Here is a 17418-nt window from a genome sequence, read left to right on the forward strand (position 1 = left end):
TTTCTCTTTCACTCCCACTTTTTTTTCTTTCTCTCTCTATTTCTCTCTCTTTTCCTCCCCCCCTCCCCCCTTCTATTCATCTCTCTCTTTCTGCCTCTTTCTCATTATTTTTCTCTCTTTTCCCCTCTATTTCTCTCTCGTTCTTTCTTTCTCCCTCTATTTCTCTTTCCCTCTCTTTCCCCCCCCCCCCCCCATCTCTCCCTTTCTCTCGCTTTTCCTTTCTCCCCCCTTTCTCTCTTTTCTCTCTCTTTTGTTCTTTCTTTCCCTATTTCTCTCTTTCATTCTCCCCCCTCCCCCCCCTTTCTCTCCCTCTTTCTTTCTCTTTCTCGCTCTATTTCTCTCTCTCTCATTCTCCCTAGTTCTTTCTTAAATACAGACTTGATATGACGTACTCTGATTTCACTGCACACTGTGAGCTTCTCACACTGTGCATTAGAAGCTTCAGTCAGTCAAAGCCCATCCTCATCTAGCCCTTTCCTCCCCACCTGGCTGTCCCTGGCCCGCCCATTTCATTCATTGGATTTCAGTTCTTTCAATCACAAAGGCTCAGCGCCCCATACAGGTGTTACCTGCGGTGGTCTGTATGCACATACTATCTGCCTGGGACCGCCCACTTCTCCGGACTGGCACCACCCACCAAGACCCAGCCTGCTGCTTGTATCAGGACTGAGGGCTCTTGAGAGGAGTACTAGGGCAAGGCGCTGGGATGTTTTCAGGAAGATCTATACAGCACCCTGCCGTCTCCTCCTGCCAGCCATGATCTGCCTGCAATGCATAGAGAAGCATAGAGAAACTTCAGCTATAACATGTCATTTCTTATATAGAGGCATCCATAGAACCTCTTTATTAAATATCAAATAGATGATTGGGTGACGGATGGTGAAAGGCGCGTTCTATCCCATTACTGTGTCACCTGTGCGTGTTGTCACTTGTATATAAGTATAGATATGGGGAAAGGTATGTAAACCTGCCCCCCCCCCCCCCCCCATATACAGATCCCCGCACACACATCACTTCCAGACACTGACACCAGACTGACTCATGTAATATGATAAATGTTATCAATATATATTCATCCTTCTGTACAGATCTCAGAAAATTTCCAGTCAATGTATAAACATGTTTGACGTCACATCAGGATTTATTTCCTGTACCGTCCAGCGGTCAGGAATTTCTGTAAAGAAAAAGTCCAGACTAGTCTGTAAAATAGCTGTACATTCAGTCCTGCAGTGGCTCGGGGTGCACATGAGGCTCCCAGTGAAGTTGCTCGCAGCAGCCGCTTTAAAAGGAACTCCAAGTCCTGTGTGTCCTGCTGCTTGAAGTTCTTACAGTGATCAGACTTCTCCAACATGTTCAAAGTGCTCTCTGTTAAATCACCAAAAATCCTTCCCCCTACACACCAGCTGAAATCTCCAATCAGGTTAAGGCTCGGAATAAGTGCATTGACTGCCAGATGTTGATAAAAATAATTAGGGACATAAAGTTAAATCTAACATTTTTTTCCCCCAAGATAGCAGCTGAGAAAGTGTCATATTTCACATGCCGGGCAGAGGTGTTTAGGCAGCTCAGAATTCAGGAAGAGATCAGGAATGTTTCAAGAAGCTGAGCGGGGATTTGCTTAAAATTTACATCCCCCCCCCTCACCTAAATACGAGCATGCAGCTGCTCAGGGTTATACCCATACCACGGCTTCAGTGCTTTGCAACTGTGGCAAAAATTAAACTGCAGGCATTAGCAATGCCAAAGCAGCAGTGGTGCAACTATGGCATGGTGGTGCAACCATGGTGTGGCAGTGCAACAGTGGCGCAACTATGGCGTGGTGGTGCATCCGTGGTGTGATGGTACAACCGTGACATGGTGGTGCAACTATGGCGTAGTGGTGCAACTATGGCATGGTGGTGCAACTATGGTGCGGCAGTGCAACAGTGGCGCAACTATGGTGTGGTGATGCAACCGTGATGTGATAGTGTAACCGTGGCGTGGTGGTGCAACTATGGTGTGGTGGTGCAATGGTGGCGCAACTATGGTATGGTGTTGCAGCCATGGTGTGATGGTGCATCTATGACATAGTGGTGCAACTCTGGCATGGTGGTGCAACTATGGTGCAGCAGTGCAACAATGGCGCAACTATGGTGTGGTGGTTCAACTGTGGCATGGTGGTGCAACGTGCCGTGGTGGCATGATGGTGTAACCATGGCATCGTGGCACAATCGTGGCATGGTGGTGCACCATTTTAGGAGGTAAAGAGGCAGTGAGGAGATGCTGGGAAGCAATTCACCATGGATCACTTTTCAGAGGAATGATAAGCACTGCAGCATGTGTGAACAAGCCCTGAGGGCAAGGTTGCAATATTATATGGGCAATCCCGATAGAACTTCTTTCTTGTAGGTAAGGAGAAGTCGCTATAATCGCTTCACATGCGCATCTCTCTCAATACTCTCTCAAGTCCTTCTATAACTCTTTTTTTCTTAGTACTATACTTTCATTCTTAAAGTGTCACTCCACCCAAAACCGATATTGCTATTTTTGGTAGATACTGAAGAGTTAAACCTCCTTCTTCTTCCCCCATCCCATTTTGGTAACTGCGTTGGCACAATGTGGTGCCATGCAGAAACCGATTTTCTGAATGACACCACCAATTCTTCTGGATTGGTGGGATGGGAATCCCCAAAACTCTTCCAGCCTAGAGATGTGTTGGGGAAGTCTTGCCATTAGATTCTCCAAGAAGTATAAAAAATTGGCAGGTGGCTCATCAGCCAGACTCCACCTAATAGCCAAATATCCGCTATTGGGTAGAGGGCCCTTAAAGGCTTATTCAATTAGGCAGTATAGGGAGGAGTAATGGTGGGTAAAGTGCAGTAACACGTAACAGGCAAACATATCTCAGCGCACTGTCTGATCAGTAAAAGAAACATTCTGATTGGTTGCAAGGATTGTCTCTTCTTGTAGTATGTTAATGTAGCTCATCACATGCTGGAAAACGCTGGGCACCTCCAAGGAGCTGCTTCTAGAAATGTCTCCTGGCTCGGAAATGTCTGAATATGAGTCTCGGGGGGGCCACACTGAGATGTGTCTCTCTGTCCACTGAGCTTGAAGGGGTGGGGGATGGGCTCAAATTTTCAGTTTGAACCCCATTGTACCCCCAGCGATCTCTCACAGTTCTGTTCTGCAGAGCCGTCTCATCTTCTCCCTCCTCCCATCAAGGATTTCCACGGTTCTTGATGATTTGAATTGGCACTTAACAGTTTGTGAAAGTTTCTGGACTGTCGGGACGTGGAGGGGCGCTGACCGCCTGAGAGCGAGACCGCCGAAACAAACTGGAAATGTGGAAAGCCTAAAGAAAAGATGATGACACTCATTTTATTTCTGAATTATAATAACAGAAGAAAAAATAATGATAATCATGTAATAAACTATAAATACAACTATATAACATAATAATAATACATACATTAATACACATTGATACTATACCTATATAAAATAATAATATTGTAATAAATACAATAAAAAATAACAATAATACTGTATGTAATGGGCCAGGGGTCTATTAATGCTAGTGGCTGGGGGATCTATTGTTGTTGGAGGCAATTTTATTTTTGAAGGGTGTTCTATTGGTGCTGGGGAGGTCTATTGTTGCTGGTGTAGGATCGATTGTTGCTGGTGGTGGATCTTATGTTCCTGGGGGTCAGTTGTTGCTAGGAGGGATTTACTATTGAGGGAGGCGTCTATTGATGCTGTCTGTAGTGAGATCTGTTGTTGCTGCTGGGGGTCTATGGTTGCTGGGGGAAGGAATACTTTGTTGCGGGTGGTCCATTGTTGCTGAAGGGGTCTATTGATGCTGCCTGCAGGGAGATCTGTTATAGCTACTGGTGATTTTATGTTGCTGCGGGAGGGGGTATTTTGTTGCAGGTGGTAATGTATTGCTGCAGGGATCTATTGTTGCTGGCTGCATGGGATCTGTTTTACTACTTTTCTTGTTATCCTTTACAGATTTCATACAAATTACTTAGTACCACAATTGTTACTTGGTTCTGTATTTTCTAAAAGGGGCAGTACTGGGAGGTGGGTAGGGGGTGGAACCAAGGGCTGACTTGGAAAGGGGGAGTACCTATTGTCTAAGAAACAAAGCCCTAAATATAACTATATAAAATATTATTATTAATATTATTATTAGTATTATATACTGTACATACAACAATAAATAATGATAATACAACTACCGGTATAACACATCACAATAATAATATTAATATTAATAATAATAATAATAAAAATAATAACAATGTAAAAAAATACAATAATAAATATTGATACTATACGTAAATAAAATAATAATAATAAGAAGAAGAAGAAGAAGAAGAGGAAGAAGAAGAATATAATAATAAATACAATAATAAATAATGAAAATATAACTATATATATATATATATATATATATATATATATATATATATATATATATATATATATATATATATATATATATATATATATATATATATATATATATAATAAAAATAAATAATAATAAAATAATTATAATAATAATAAACTATATAACATAGTAATAGGAAAAATTATAACAACAATAGGAAAGCCAGCCATCAGCACCATTATAACCAGTGAAGCCCTGCAGCCAGGACACTTGGCATCATTCACTGCTCCGGTGCTGGAGACTGGCATACCAGCACCATTGACATTGCATGGCACTGATGCAGCATTAAGAAGAGGATGGAAGAAACTCTGAAATCTGCCATTATCCAGGCCTGCTACTGCTTCCCACCCTTTGTTGTTCTTTAGTGAATATTGTAACACTGGCCATAGATATTTGAATGAGCATTCGTGTCAACATTCGCATGAAAATTCTCAGCACATTCGATGATGAATTTCACTTGAAAGTACTTCAAACTTATGGAATTAATGTCGTTTCCCAAATGAAAACCACATACGGTAACTGTTAGAAATGTGTTTGTTCCAAAATTTTCCCATCCTGCTCCTTTGAATCTTCCCCTTACTGCAATCAAAATTGGATGTCGATTTAACCGCACTAATGATTAGCAAATTGAATGAACGTTCTTAAAATGAAAAAAGAAGTAACAAAATTCTACTAGCGTATTGCCAGCTTAAGGTAGGGCTCTGATGTGAAGTGGGTCGTTCCTGATGTAAAAGGGGGGCTCTGATGTGAAGGGGGAATTCTAAAGTGAAGGGGGGCTCTGATGTAAAAACTCAGATGGGGAGGGGGGGCTCTGATGTAAAGGGAAACTGGAAAGTGAAGGGGGACACTGATGTAAATGGACACTCTAAAATGAGGGGGGACACCTGAAGTAAATGGGGTCTCTGATGTGAAGAGCAGACTCTGATGTGCAGGGGGCTCCTGATATAAAGGTGTGATGTGAAAGGGGGATTCCTGATGTGAAGGGGGAACGCTTAACTGAAGGCGGCTCCTGATGTAAAGGGTGGATTCTGATATAAAGGGGGGGGGGGTCTGATGTACAGGGAAACTGCAAACTGAAAGGGGCTCCTGATGTAAAGGGTGGATTATGATGTAAAAGGGGGGATCTGATGTAAAGAGAAACTCAAAAGTGAAGGGGGCTCCTGATGTAAAGGGTGGATTTTGATGTAAAAGGGGGGGGGGGGATCTGATGTAAATAGAAACTCCAAAGTGAAGGGGGCTCCTGATATAAAGGGTGGATTCTGATGTGAGGGGGGGGGTCTGATGTAAGTGGTGGATTCTAATGTAAAGGGGGGTCTGATGTAAAGAGAAACTCCAAAGTGAAGGGGGCTCCTGATGTAAAGGGTGGATTCTGATGTAAAGGGGGGGGGAGAGATCTGATGTAAAGAGAAACTCCAAACTGAAGGGGGCTCCTGATGTAAACGGTGGATTCTGATGTGAAGGGGGGGATCTGATGTAAATGATGGATTCTGATGTAAAGGGGGGGGTCTGATGTAAAGAGAAACTCCAAACTGAAGGGGGCTCCTGATGTAAAGGGTGGATTCTGATGTAAAAGGGGGGGGGGATATCTGATGTAAAGAGAAACTCCAAAGTGAAGGTGGCTCCTGATGTAAAGGGTGGATTCTGATGTAAAAGGGGGGGGATATCGGATGTAAAGAGAAACTCCAAACTGAAGGGGGCTCCTGATGTAAACGATGGATTCTGATGTGAAAGGGGGGGGGATCTGATGTAAAGAGAGAAACTCCAAAGTGAAGGGGGCTCCTGAGGTAAAGGGTGGATTCTGATGTTAAGGGGGGGGATCTGTTGTAAAGAGAGAAACTCTTGATGTAAAGGGGGGCTCTGATGAGTAAAGCACTCCTAATGTAAAGAGGAGTACTAGAGGTAGAGGATGACATCATCATCCAGGACAGATGTCCTTCAGCCCATTAAATACAGGTCAGAAGGGGGGTGCATATCATCCTACCCCTCATCTCCACCCTCTGTTCCCTAACATTAGCATATAAGCACCTAATATTGTCATATTAGCAAAACCTATCATCATTTTTATTTTTTTATCAACAGAATGTACGGTCTAAACAGGACATTAAAGAATTAATAGTAGCATTTAACATTTTAAAGCCAAAAAAGCCACCTCTTCTCTATACCGCGACATTGATGAAGCATGCTATTTGGTTTTTTTAAATGTTGGATTGACTGTTGTATTCTGATGTCCTAATATCGGTGTTTCCTATGCATTTGTATCTGCTGCTATACTATGCATTGCATATGATATATAGTACCCTTTACCTGTCGATATTGATCAATAAGCTTTTTCTTTATAAAGAACCTTTGCAGCAGTATATCTTCTCACAGTTGTTTACATAGGGAGTTCTTCTTTAACCCCTTAAAGCCAGGATACCTATTTTCCAAGCTAACCCCGTGTGGCTCATCATGGCTCAGGGAACATCCTCTGTGCAGAATTAAACAGGATACACAGACGTTTCCTGATAGCCCCTCCCCCCGCGGTTCACAGACCCCCGGCAGGGAGAAGAAGGAGAAGCCACCCATTCTTCATTTATATAAGATTTCCTATTTCCCACTCTCCCAGAAATAACCTGGACAAAGGGACAGGGAGGGGACAGTCCCGTCTATGTTTAGATTTCACCGGGTCTAAAATTGTCTGTAACCACTTATCTGTCTGTTGCACGAATTGTCACCCCTGGTTTTTGTCCAGAAACTTTAGATTTTTTGACATAAAAAAACTATAAACTCTACCATAATCTTTAAGGTCATATTTTCTTGAAAAAAGAAAATGAATTATTAATCAGCTTTACTAATGATTAAATGGCATGGTTAGATGCTTATATGCTAATATTAGTATCCATTGACAATATTAGGTGCTTATATGCTAAAGTTAGGATTAAATCATAGTTTTCAGGCCCTGGTATGTTGCCGCATCAGAAGAACTGCCCCTGTGTGGGCAAAGGTTTGGCCCCTGCGTGGGCTAATTTTGTATGCTAATGAAAAATTAAACAAAAAAGATTTTGCAAAAAAAAAAAAAAACATAATTTTCGGTGCTTATATGCTAAAGTTAGGATTAAATCATTGTTTTCGGGCTCTTTTGTGGTATGTTGCCACATCAGAAGAACTGACCTTGTGTGGGCAAAGGTTTAGCCCCTGCATGGGCTAATTTTGTATGCTAATGAAAAATTAAATAAAAAAGATTTTGCAAAAAAAAAAAAATCATAATTTCCGGTGCTTATATGCTAATGTTATGCCCCATACACACGATCGGAAATTCCGCCAGCAAAAATCCGATGTGAGCTTTTGGTCAAAAATTCCAACCATGTGTATGCTCTATCGTACTTTTGCTGGCAAAATTTCCACCAGAAAAAGATTGAGAGAAATTCCGGTCGTCTGTACCAATTCCGACGCGCAAAATTCCTACGCATTCTCGGAAACAATTTGACACATGCTCGGAAGCATTGAACTTCTTTTTCTCGGCTTGTCATAGTGTTGTACGTCACCGCGTTCTTGACGGTCGAAAATCCAGAGAACTTTTGTGTGACCGTGTATATGCAAGCCAAGCTTGAGCAGAATTCTTTCAGAAAAACCACCCACGTTTTTTCCAGAGAAAAATCCACTCACGTGTATGGGACATTAGGATTAAATTACAATATTAGGTGCTGATATACTAATGTTAGGATTAACCCATAATGTTAGGTGCTTATATGTTAATGTTAGGATTCAATGACGATATTAGGTGCTTATATGTTAAGATTAAATCATAATTTTAGGCGCTTATATGCTAATGTTAGGATGCAATGACGATATTAGGTGCTTATATAATGACATCATGGTTCTTCAATAAAGGTGTGATAAAACTTGCCTTTTGTTGCTAATTACTTCAACCCAAAGGTGTGAATGGGCCACAAAACTTGTATTTAGATTGTAAATCCTTTTTCTTACATTTCTGATTTGTTTGTAAATTTAGCCCGATACCTACTCAATAGACCCTGACATGGAAGGACAGGTGAAGGTTCGTTTATCTGGTTAACTTAGTTCCAACTTACCACCCAATAAGCCACCAGTGCTCCCTGCAGGTAGCCAACAGCCACGTCAGTTGGGTGGTGCCTGTGGTCCGATATGCGGGTGAATCCGATATATAAAGCTACAAGGATCAATACAAACTGAACAAGGGGGCGCAAGAGACGGGCCCCGCTCCACGCCATCCGCACCTGCAGATAAAACTGGAGAAGACACGTGGTATGAGTAGCTATCATTATATCATCAGTATGGAGGAAAAAAGGAATTACTTTTGGTAAACCAATTACATTTCTATTTAATGCAGTCAATCCAGAGAAAGGTGAATGCTGATTGGTTCCTATGGATTACTGAACTTTGTACTCCTATTAACCTCCTTCCTGTGGCATCACCAACTGCACTGCGGGCAACTACCAATGGTCGGGAGCTGGTAGGACAGCTGCTGATGAAATCATCACTGTGCAGCCAATCACAATGACTTTTTTTCAGGAGCCCCTCCTACCGGACCCCAGTTGGACAGTCCACTTAAAGGGACAGTGGCAAAGAGTTAAATCAGCCTGTACTGACATTGAACCATACGATACAATGCAATGCAGATTTCTCAGGTAAACAGCGCCTGGTGTCTTAAACATGTTGCAAAATATCCTGAATGAGATATCGGAGTCACAGAAGGCAGACACCAGGTTATGAGTTTGTGAGTCACTTTGGCTTAGTCAGTGCAGAGTGTCAAAATTGGGGACATGACCTCAAACTACAGGATGAACAACACAAAGGGGTTGATTTCCTAAAAGTGGAGAGTGCAAAATCTGGTGCAGCTGGGAATGGTAGCCAATCAGCTTCTAACTTCAGCTTGTTCAATTACCGTAAGCTTTGAAAAAGAAAAAATGGAAACTGATTGGTTTCTATGCAGAGTTTCACCAAATTTTGTATTTGTTTTAGTAAATCTCCCCCAAAGTGCTCTTTTACTGAAAGAGTAGTTAATGCTTGGAAAAGACTTCCAGCAGAGGTAGTGAGTCAACCCTAAGTCAACAGTAAGTGAATCTAAGCATGCTTGGGATAAAATAGATCTATACTCTGTAGAAAAGGATTTAAAAACCCTATACCCAGATGATCCAGAGCAGGAGTCTCCAAACTATTTAGTAGGGGGGCCACATAATATATTAAACAAATGTTTGCAGGCCAAACAACTGTTTTATTTAAAAAAAATATCCATTTACACCCAGGAGTACCCATCAGAGTCCTCTTCTACAATCCATAAGTGCCCAACAGAGGCCCCTTACATCCATTGTTACAATCTAAATGTGCCTAGGAAAGTCCCCCCTTACAACTATATGTGCCCAGCAGAGTTCCCTCTTACATCCATATGTGCCAAGCAGAGTCCCCCCCTCTTACATCCATATGTGCCCAGCAGAGCCCCCCCTCTTACATCCATTTGTGCCCAGCAGAGTCCCCCCTTACATCAATTTGTGCCTAGTAGAATCCCCCTTACATTCATTTGTGCCCAGCAGAGTCCTCCCCTCTTATATCCATATGTGTCCAACAGAGTCCCCCCTTACATCCATATGTGCCCAGCAGAGTCCCCCCTTACATCCATATGTGTCCAGCAGAGTCCCCCTTACATCCATATGTGCCCAGTAGAGTCCCTGCCTTTCATCCAGAAGAGTCCCTCTTTACATCCATGTGTATAAGGGTAATGGCTGGCAGGCAGTGGATGTTCTAGTCTCCATATTACAATACACAGACCAGCACACCCACTGCCAGCCACCTGGGGGTATTTTCCTGAGCAGTTGCTGCAGGCCAGATAGAATCTAGGAGGGGGCCAGGTGTGGCCCCTGGACCATGGTTTGGAGAAAGGCAATAAAATACAGCATGGTCCAATTTGCTGCAGTGGGGGAAACATTTAAATTCCTTCTTGATCCCCCATAAGGCATTTGGATATTTCCTTAATATTTTGTCTATTGCAGAGACTTCCCAAGAAAGGCTTTTCATCACTCTCCAAATCAAAATAAAACATCTTGGATGGAGCTGAAATTTAAATATTTCCTTTGTTATCCATAAATATATATAGTATATATATATATATATATATATATATATATATATATATATATATAATTTTTTATTTGTTTTTATACATAAAATTTTGGCTTTCGCATGAGGTTGTTGAGGTTGTCAAGCCATATAATGAGAAGCGGGAGGACTTTTGTGGTCTTTCTGTCCTCATCTATTAGAAGGTGTTGGTGGCTGTGGAGCTGCAGAAAACCCTAAACCATCATAACCAAGAATTTGTCTTGCAAAGAATTATTGTCACTATATGGCACTGAGTTTATGATCACACTTCCTCTTTTCCAGAATATTAGGTAACCTGAGTCACAAGAGATTCTGCATGGTCATAGTGTGCGTAGACTCACCGAGAGATACAGCATGGCGTACATGGCGAGAGAAGCATGTCCAGAATAGAACGATTTTCTGAAAGAAAAAAAAAAAGAATATAATTTAAAATCAAATTCTGCTGATCTCATGTCTAATATTGTCTGCACACGTAAAAAGTGTAGCTAAAGGAAAAACTTTGATTTTTACTTTTGGACAGAGTGGAGATGGATTAGAACCCCTGCCTGGTTTTACTGCTCTCTGTGTCCCCGTTGGGAGGATTCAGCCTCTCTATTTGTCCTGGTGACCATTATCACTAAAAGTGAAAGAAAATCCCATATTTTAGGTTGTCACCAGAACAGAAGTTGAGGAGAAATCTCCCAATGGGAAACTATTTCAGTTTGGAGGGATTTCTTTTCACTTCCTCTTTTGGCTATAGGACAGGAAGTGAAGAGAAATCTTCCAAATGGAGCACGGGGGACAAAAATTCTATCCAAAATGAAAAAAAGAAAAAAAGAAAACATTTTGTATTTAGTTCTACTTTTAGGCAGTTTGAGCAATTTTAACTAGATTTCCAGCGTACAATCTTAAAAAAAAATAAAAATAATAATCTTTGCAACACATGCATATTTCCTCATGTGTATCAGAAATCCAGAGAGCTCCTAATTTCCTGTAGTGAGCTGACAGCACTGCCTCTGCTGCACAGAAATCCAATGAAGTGTTGTCTGCCCACCCAGGTCTCCTCTGCTGGGCTACAGAACATGCCTCTTTATGTTATGTAAATGAGGCGATAGGGTGGGATTTTGTAGTCCAGTGGGTGAAAAACAAGCAACAGATGTTTTTCTGTATTTACAGTGGTTTTCATTTTTTTTTAGATTTTTTTTGTTTTACCCCCAACTTTTTGAGAAATGGGAACTCAGTCCTTGTGACAGAGATGAGTATCTATTGCAAACTTAAAGAATGTGCCTTCGCAATGCTTAGATCGGCATCTTCCCTGAAGTCTGACTCAGCCTCTATGACCTTTACTTGTCTATACAATCCATGTAGAGGCTCATTTATGCTGTATGTAAGATGATATTAGCCTACAGTTTACTGTACAGCAATGCCTCCTACAAGCCTGGTTTCTATATTAGTTATTAATTAACCAAAAGAGGTTTACAAAGTGTGAGAGATAACATTTAAAGGGAATCTATCAATGGATCTTTTTTTCATTTTTAGTACATAAGTAATATGCATGAATAATTTATATATATATATATATATATATATATATATATATATATATATATATATATATATATATATATATATATATAGATATAGATATAGATATATAGATATAGATATATATATATAGATATAGATATATATATATATATATATATATATATATATATATATATTATTTTCCATTTAAACACTTGATGTATATATATATATATATATATATATATCTATATATAGATATATATAGATCTATCTATCTATCTACCTATATCTATATATATATAGCTATATAGATAGATAGATAGATAGATAGATAGATAGATAGATAGATAGATAGATAGATAAAAAAAAATATATATATATATATATATATATATATATATAAATTATTCATGCAGACTTGTACAAATATATATATATATATATATATATATATATATATATATATGTATATATTGTTACAAAATTGTGATTAAAGCTGCATAATTCTTCATGATTATAATTAATAATGTGAGCCAATAATCATGTTATAAGCTATGTTTTTTATTTTTTTATTATTTTAATTAAAATAAAATAAAAATAACTATTTTGTCTTTTCCACTGAACAGTGCTGCTGATGGTTATTCTAATGCTGGCCACACACTATACGAAAAATCATCCGAAATTTGGTCATTTAGACAGTTTGTTCGTTTTCCGGCCAGTTAATGGGCACAAAATCGATAATCGTTGGGACGTTTTTGAGCCGAAAAAATGAAGGACAAGTTTGGAAATTTTCTGCCGAACGAATGAAAAATTGAAAGGTTAATGTGTTTTTTCACGTCCGAAACTGTCTGCACTAGGTATATGTAAAAAAAACAACAAAAAATGCAATGATTTATCAGTCATTACATGATGACACTATCGTCTGCGCTCACGGCCTAGTGCTAGTTTATCGAAAATGGGTTCGGCCGATTTTTCGTATAGTGTATGGCCCGCAATGCATTAGTCAGCCTTTTTTGACCTTTTAAAAAGGGAAGAATCCTTAAAATACATTTCAGGTCTCGAGGAACCCTATAAACTTCTGTAGGTTTTTTTTATTTGCCTTCCTCTGGAGCAATCCTGGGCATAGGATTGTGTACGGAACCCTGGTTGAGAAATGAATGCTCAGATGATAGGGTTTTTCCATTGTCCTTGATCTGTATGAGTCACTTAATGTTATCTATCTGTTGATAGACCTTGGAGTTTTCTAGGTTTAGCATTGTACTAAAACAAACGTTTAGCAATCTAGTAAAAATGGCAAACAAACATGGAATGTTGTCATGGGAAGTTCTACAAGTATACTGCTAGTATAGTAATATAACACACCATCCAAGCCAGGTTTGCAGCAAAGTATAAGAAAGTAAGGAATGGAAGAGTCATGTGACTTGCCTTCAACGGCCACTTGAAAATGGTCGTACGACTACTTTGTTGACCAGCCCTTTTCATCAAGCATCAGGCTGATAATACTAACATATGTAAGGAAGATGTGAAAGCTCCAAAGTGAAATAACATCTGCTGCTCAGTGATTGCATTAAATCAATGCATATAGACGGAACCAACAGATTCTCTAAGTTGCTTTTCACAGTAGTCATTATTCAGCGATTCTAACCACATTCCCCTATGTACAGATGGCCATATACAAATACATATCTTAATTTGAACCACAGTAATCAAAACACATAATAGTAAGTAAAGCTGTGAAAGTCTTATCAAAAATGATTTAGTAGTAACTGTTACAAAAATAAATGATTGATCTGGAACAATAGAAATTCACCCCAGATGTTTTGGAACTACATTTCCCATGATGCTCACCTACACTGCAGAGGGCATGAGCTCTCTCTCTCTCTCTCTCTCTCTCTCTCTCTCTCTCTTGTGAGAGTTTGCCAGGTAGGAAGAGGGGGATGAGTCATAAGAGGGCCAATGAGAGCTGCAAAGCTGGAGGCGTGCCTCTGTGTGTCTGTGTAAATCCAAGAAATGAACAGGCAGCAGCTTCAGCTGCCCACACTTAAAATGGCTGCAGCCAGACTCAGTGGAGGGAGATTTCCGCAGCATATTCGGCAAGTACAGAGTCACAGTATATAAAATAATATGCAAAGTAGTTGGGAGGGAAGCTACATGATGGCAAAGATGTTTTTATTACAAATTATGTGAGCCGACTGCAGATCCTAATGTGAAATGCTCCGCTGAATACAGGAAAAACCATTAGTGCAACTGGGGTTATTACATTTGCCTCTTAGAGGATTGTTCCTCCTCTACTTTATTGTATCTCTGCTATTAATCAACAAATAATCAGTTACTGGCATAGCCGGGAGGCAGGAAACACATTAACCTAGAAAGTTACTTTTCAGTCCATTTCTTTCTGACTCATACAGGAACTAAGAATCTTTGTCCCATAAAGCGGTGATCACTCACCAGAAGCACTTTCGTTTGCTGCTTCATATGCAAATCAAGCAGGTTTTTTCCTGCCGTCCCCTGAGAGTTCTACTAGAATCCTCAACCATTTCACCCACCACAAGTCCTACAGGTATCATTAACCACTTGCCGACCAACGCACACAAATGTACGTCGGCAGAATGGCACAGGGCAGGCTAATTGGCATACCTGTACGTCCCTTTAAATTTGTCTCCTATCAGGCACGCCGCAGGAGTGTGCTCGCGGGTCCTGGGAACTCGATGTTCACCGGCGGCCTGTGATTGCGGTGTGGAGAGGTAGAATGGGGAGATGCTTATGCAAACAAGGCATTTCCCCTGCCTTGTTTCTGCCTTGTGACATGACAGAGATCACCGCTCCCTGTCACCGGGAGCAGTTATCACTGTCATGTGAGTAGTAGCCCCTCCCCCTACAGTTAGAATCACTCCCTAGGACACACATAACCCTTTGATCAATCCCTAGTGTTAACCTCTTCCTTGCCAGTGTCATTTACACAGTAATCAGTGCATTTTTATAGCACTGATCGCTGTATACATGGCAATGGTCCCAAAATAGTGTCAAAAGTGTCCGATGTGTCCACCATAATGTCGCAGTTACTTGAGGCGATTCAGTTCACATTGTGCGCTATACAAGTATTTCATTCATTCATTCATTCACAAATCACAGATCGCCACCATTACTAATAAAAAAAAAATTATAATAAAAATGCCATAAATCTATGCCCTATTTGTAGACACTATAACTTTTGCACAAACCAATCAATATACGCTTATTGCAATTTTTGCTTATTGCATAAATATGTAGAAGAATACATTTTGGCCTAAACTGAGGAAAAAATTGTTTTTTTTATATATTTTTGGGGGATATTTATTATAGCAAAATGTAAAAAATATTGCTTTTTTTTTCAAAATTTTCGCTCTTTTTTTTGTTTATAGCGCAAAAAATAAAAACTGCAGAGGTGATCAAATACGACCAAAAGAAAGCTGTATTTGTAAGAGGGAAAAAAGGACGGCAATTTTGTTTTGGTACAACGTCGCACGACCGCGCAATTGTCAGTTAAAGCGACGCAGTACCGAATTTGCAAAAAGTGCTCTGGTCAGGAAGGGGGTAAAAATCTTCCGGGTCTGAAGTGGTTAAGATGTCTGCACATGTTTCTAAGCACAGGGCCGGTTATATCAAGGAAAGTGTCCTCGGAATTATTCTACATCTCATGCTGATGTTTATACCTAAGGGAATATGTCTTATGTCTTCCTTCCAAAAAATGTGAAAGCGTAATCTGTTTGGAATGACCCTGCAGCCCATCCGGATTTCCTACTGTTTGACTGTAGAGCTGCCAGCCACTGCCCTTTCCATGGAATTTCTGCTGCTACCAAAATGATTTCAAGACTGCAATGACCTCTAAATGATTTAATTAGGCAAGGTTTACAAAATCTAAGTTCATTTTTACTATAAAGGATTAAAGGATTGAAAAATAAAAGCATTGCAGAGTAAACAGCAGTGAAAAAACAGTCCTCATTATGCATACCTCCCAACATTTTGAGATGGGAATGAGGGACACCTACTAACAAATGTATGTAGGCATAGGACACGCCCCCTGTCATACCCCCTTAAAGGAGAATTATCCCTAAAAAAAAGTGCAATAAAAGTGCTTTTTTTTACCACTGCTATTCCGTTATATTGGCTCTTAACCACATGCCAACCGGCGTACGCCAATGTAAGTCAGCAGAATGGCACGGACAGGCAAATGGGCGTACAGGTACATCCCTTTAAATTTGCCGCCTTGCCATTGAGTGCACACTGCCGGCGGCACGCGCGCGCCAATCGGAACCTCCATGATTCCGATCGTGGGTCCCGCGGACTCAATCGCCGCAGGGATACCCGCGATCGCCTCACGGGGAGGAAGAACGGGGAGATGCTAAAGTAAACAAGCATCTCCCCATTCTGCCTAGCAACAGTGACACTGTTCTCTGCTCTGTGTGATCGGAGCAGAGATCAGTGACGTGTCATAGACAGACACGCCCCCCCCACAGTTAGAAACACACCCCAGGACACACTTAACCCCTACACTGCCACCTAGTGGTTAACCCCTTCACCACCAGTGTCATTTACACAGGAATCAATGCATTTGTATAGCACTGATTGCTGTATAAATGACAATGGTCCCAAAAATGTGTCAAAAATGTCCGATGCGTCCGCCATAATGTCGCAGTCAAAATCGCTGATCGCCGCCATTACTAGTAATAAAAAAATTATTACTAAAAATGCCATAAAACTATCCCCTATTTTGTAAACGCTATAACTTTTGCGCAAACCAATCAATAATCACTTATTGTGATTTTTTTTCTACCAAAAATATGTAGACGAATACGTATCAGCCTAAACTGAGGAAAAAAAATGTTTTTTTTAATATATTTTTGGGGTACGCGGCATAAGAATTCCCTTCATTGAATGAATGAATGAAATACTTATATAGCGCACAATGCGAACTGAATCGCCTCTAGGCGCTTCATTGGAACTAAGAGGCCAAGCCCAACCCCTGAAAAACAACCCCACACCATAATCTCCCCCTCCACCAACTGGTTTGGACCAGTGCACAAAGCAAGGACCATAAAGTCGAGTGAGTTTGGGGTGGAGGAACTTGACTGGCCTACACAGAGTCCTGACCTCAACCCGATGGGATGAATTAGAGCACTTACTGCAAGCCAGGCCTTCTTGTCCAAAATCAGTGCCTGACCTCACAAATGCACGTCTGGAAGAATGGTCAAACATTCCCATAGACACGCTCCTAAACCTTGTGGACGGCCTTCCTAGAAGAGTTGAAGCTGTTATAGCTGCAAAGGGTGGGCCAACACAATATTGAACCCTACGGACTAAGACTGGGATGCTGTTAAAGG

General features: G+C 40.6%; 1 protein-coding gene across 1 annotated transcript in view; it reads right to left on the minus strand.

The window, feature by feature from the left end:
- Positions 1–1047: 1047 nt before the first annotated feature.
- LOC143961252 (phospholipid phosphatase 3-like) overlaps positions 1048–17418 on the minus strand; it is a 29135-nt gene continuing 12764 nt past the window's right edge. The window contains exons 4-6 of the mRNA XM_077470487.1: positions 10891–10948; positions 8509–8685; positions 1048–3334 (exon numbers count right to left, since the gene is read on the minus strand). Of these exons, the coding sequence (XP_077326613.1) occupies positions 3239–3334; positions 8509–8685; positions 10891–10948 (331 nt within the window). The 3' untranslated portion in view covers positions 1048–3238. The remainder of the gene's footprint in view (positions 3335–8508; positions 8686–10890; positions 10949–17418) is intronic.

Source organism: Lithobates pipiens, unplaced genomic scaffold (assembly GCF_037356315.1).
Source record: "Lithobates pipiens isolate NorthernLeopardFrog02 unplaced genomic scaffold, aLitPip1_a1.2 Scaffold_8, whole genome shotgun sequence".
NCBI classification, from domain to species: domain Eukaryota; kingdom Metazoa; phylum Chordata; class Amphibia; order Anura; family Ranidae; genus Lithobates; species Lithobates pipiens.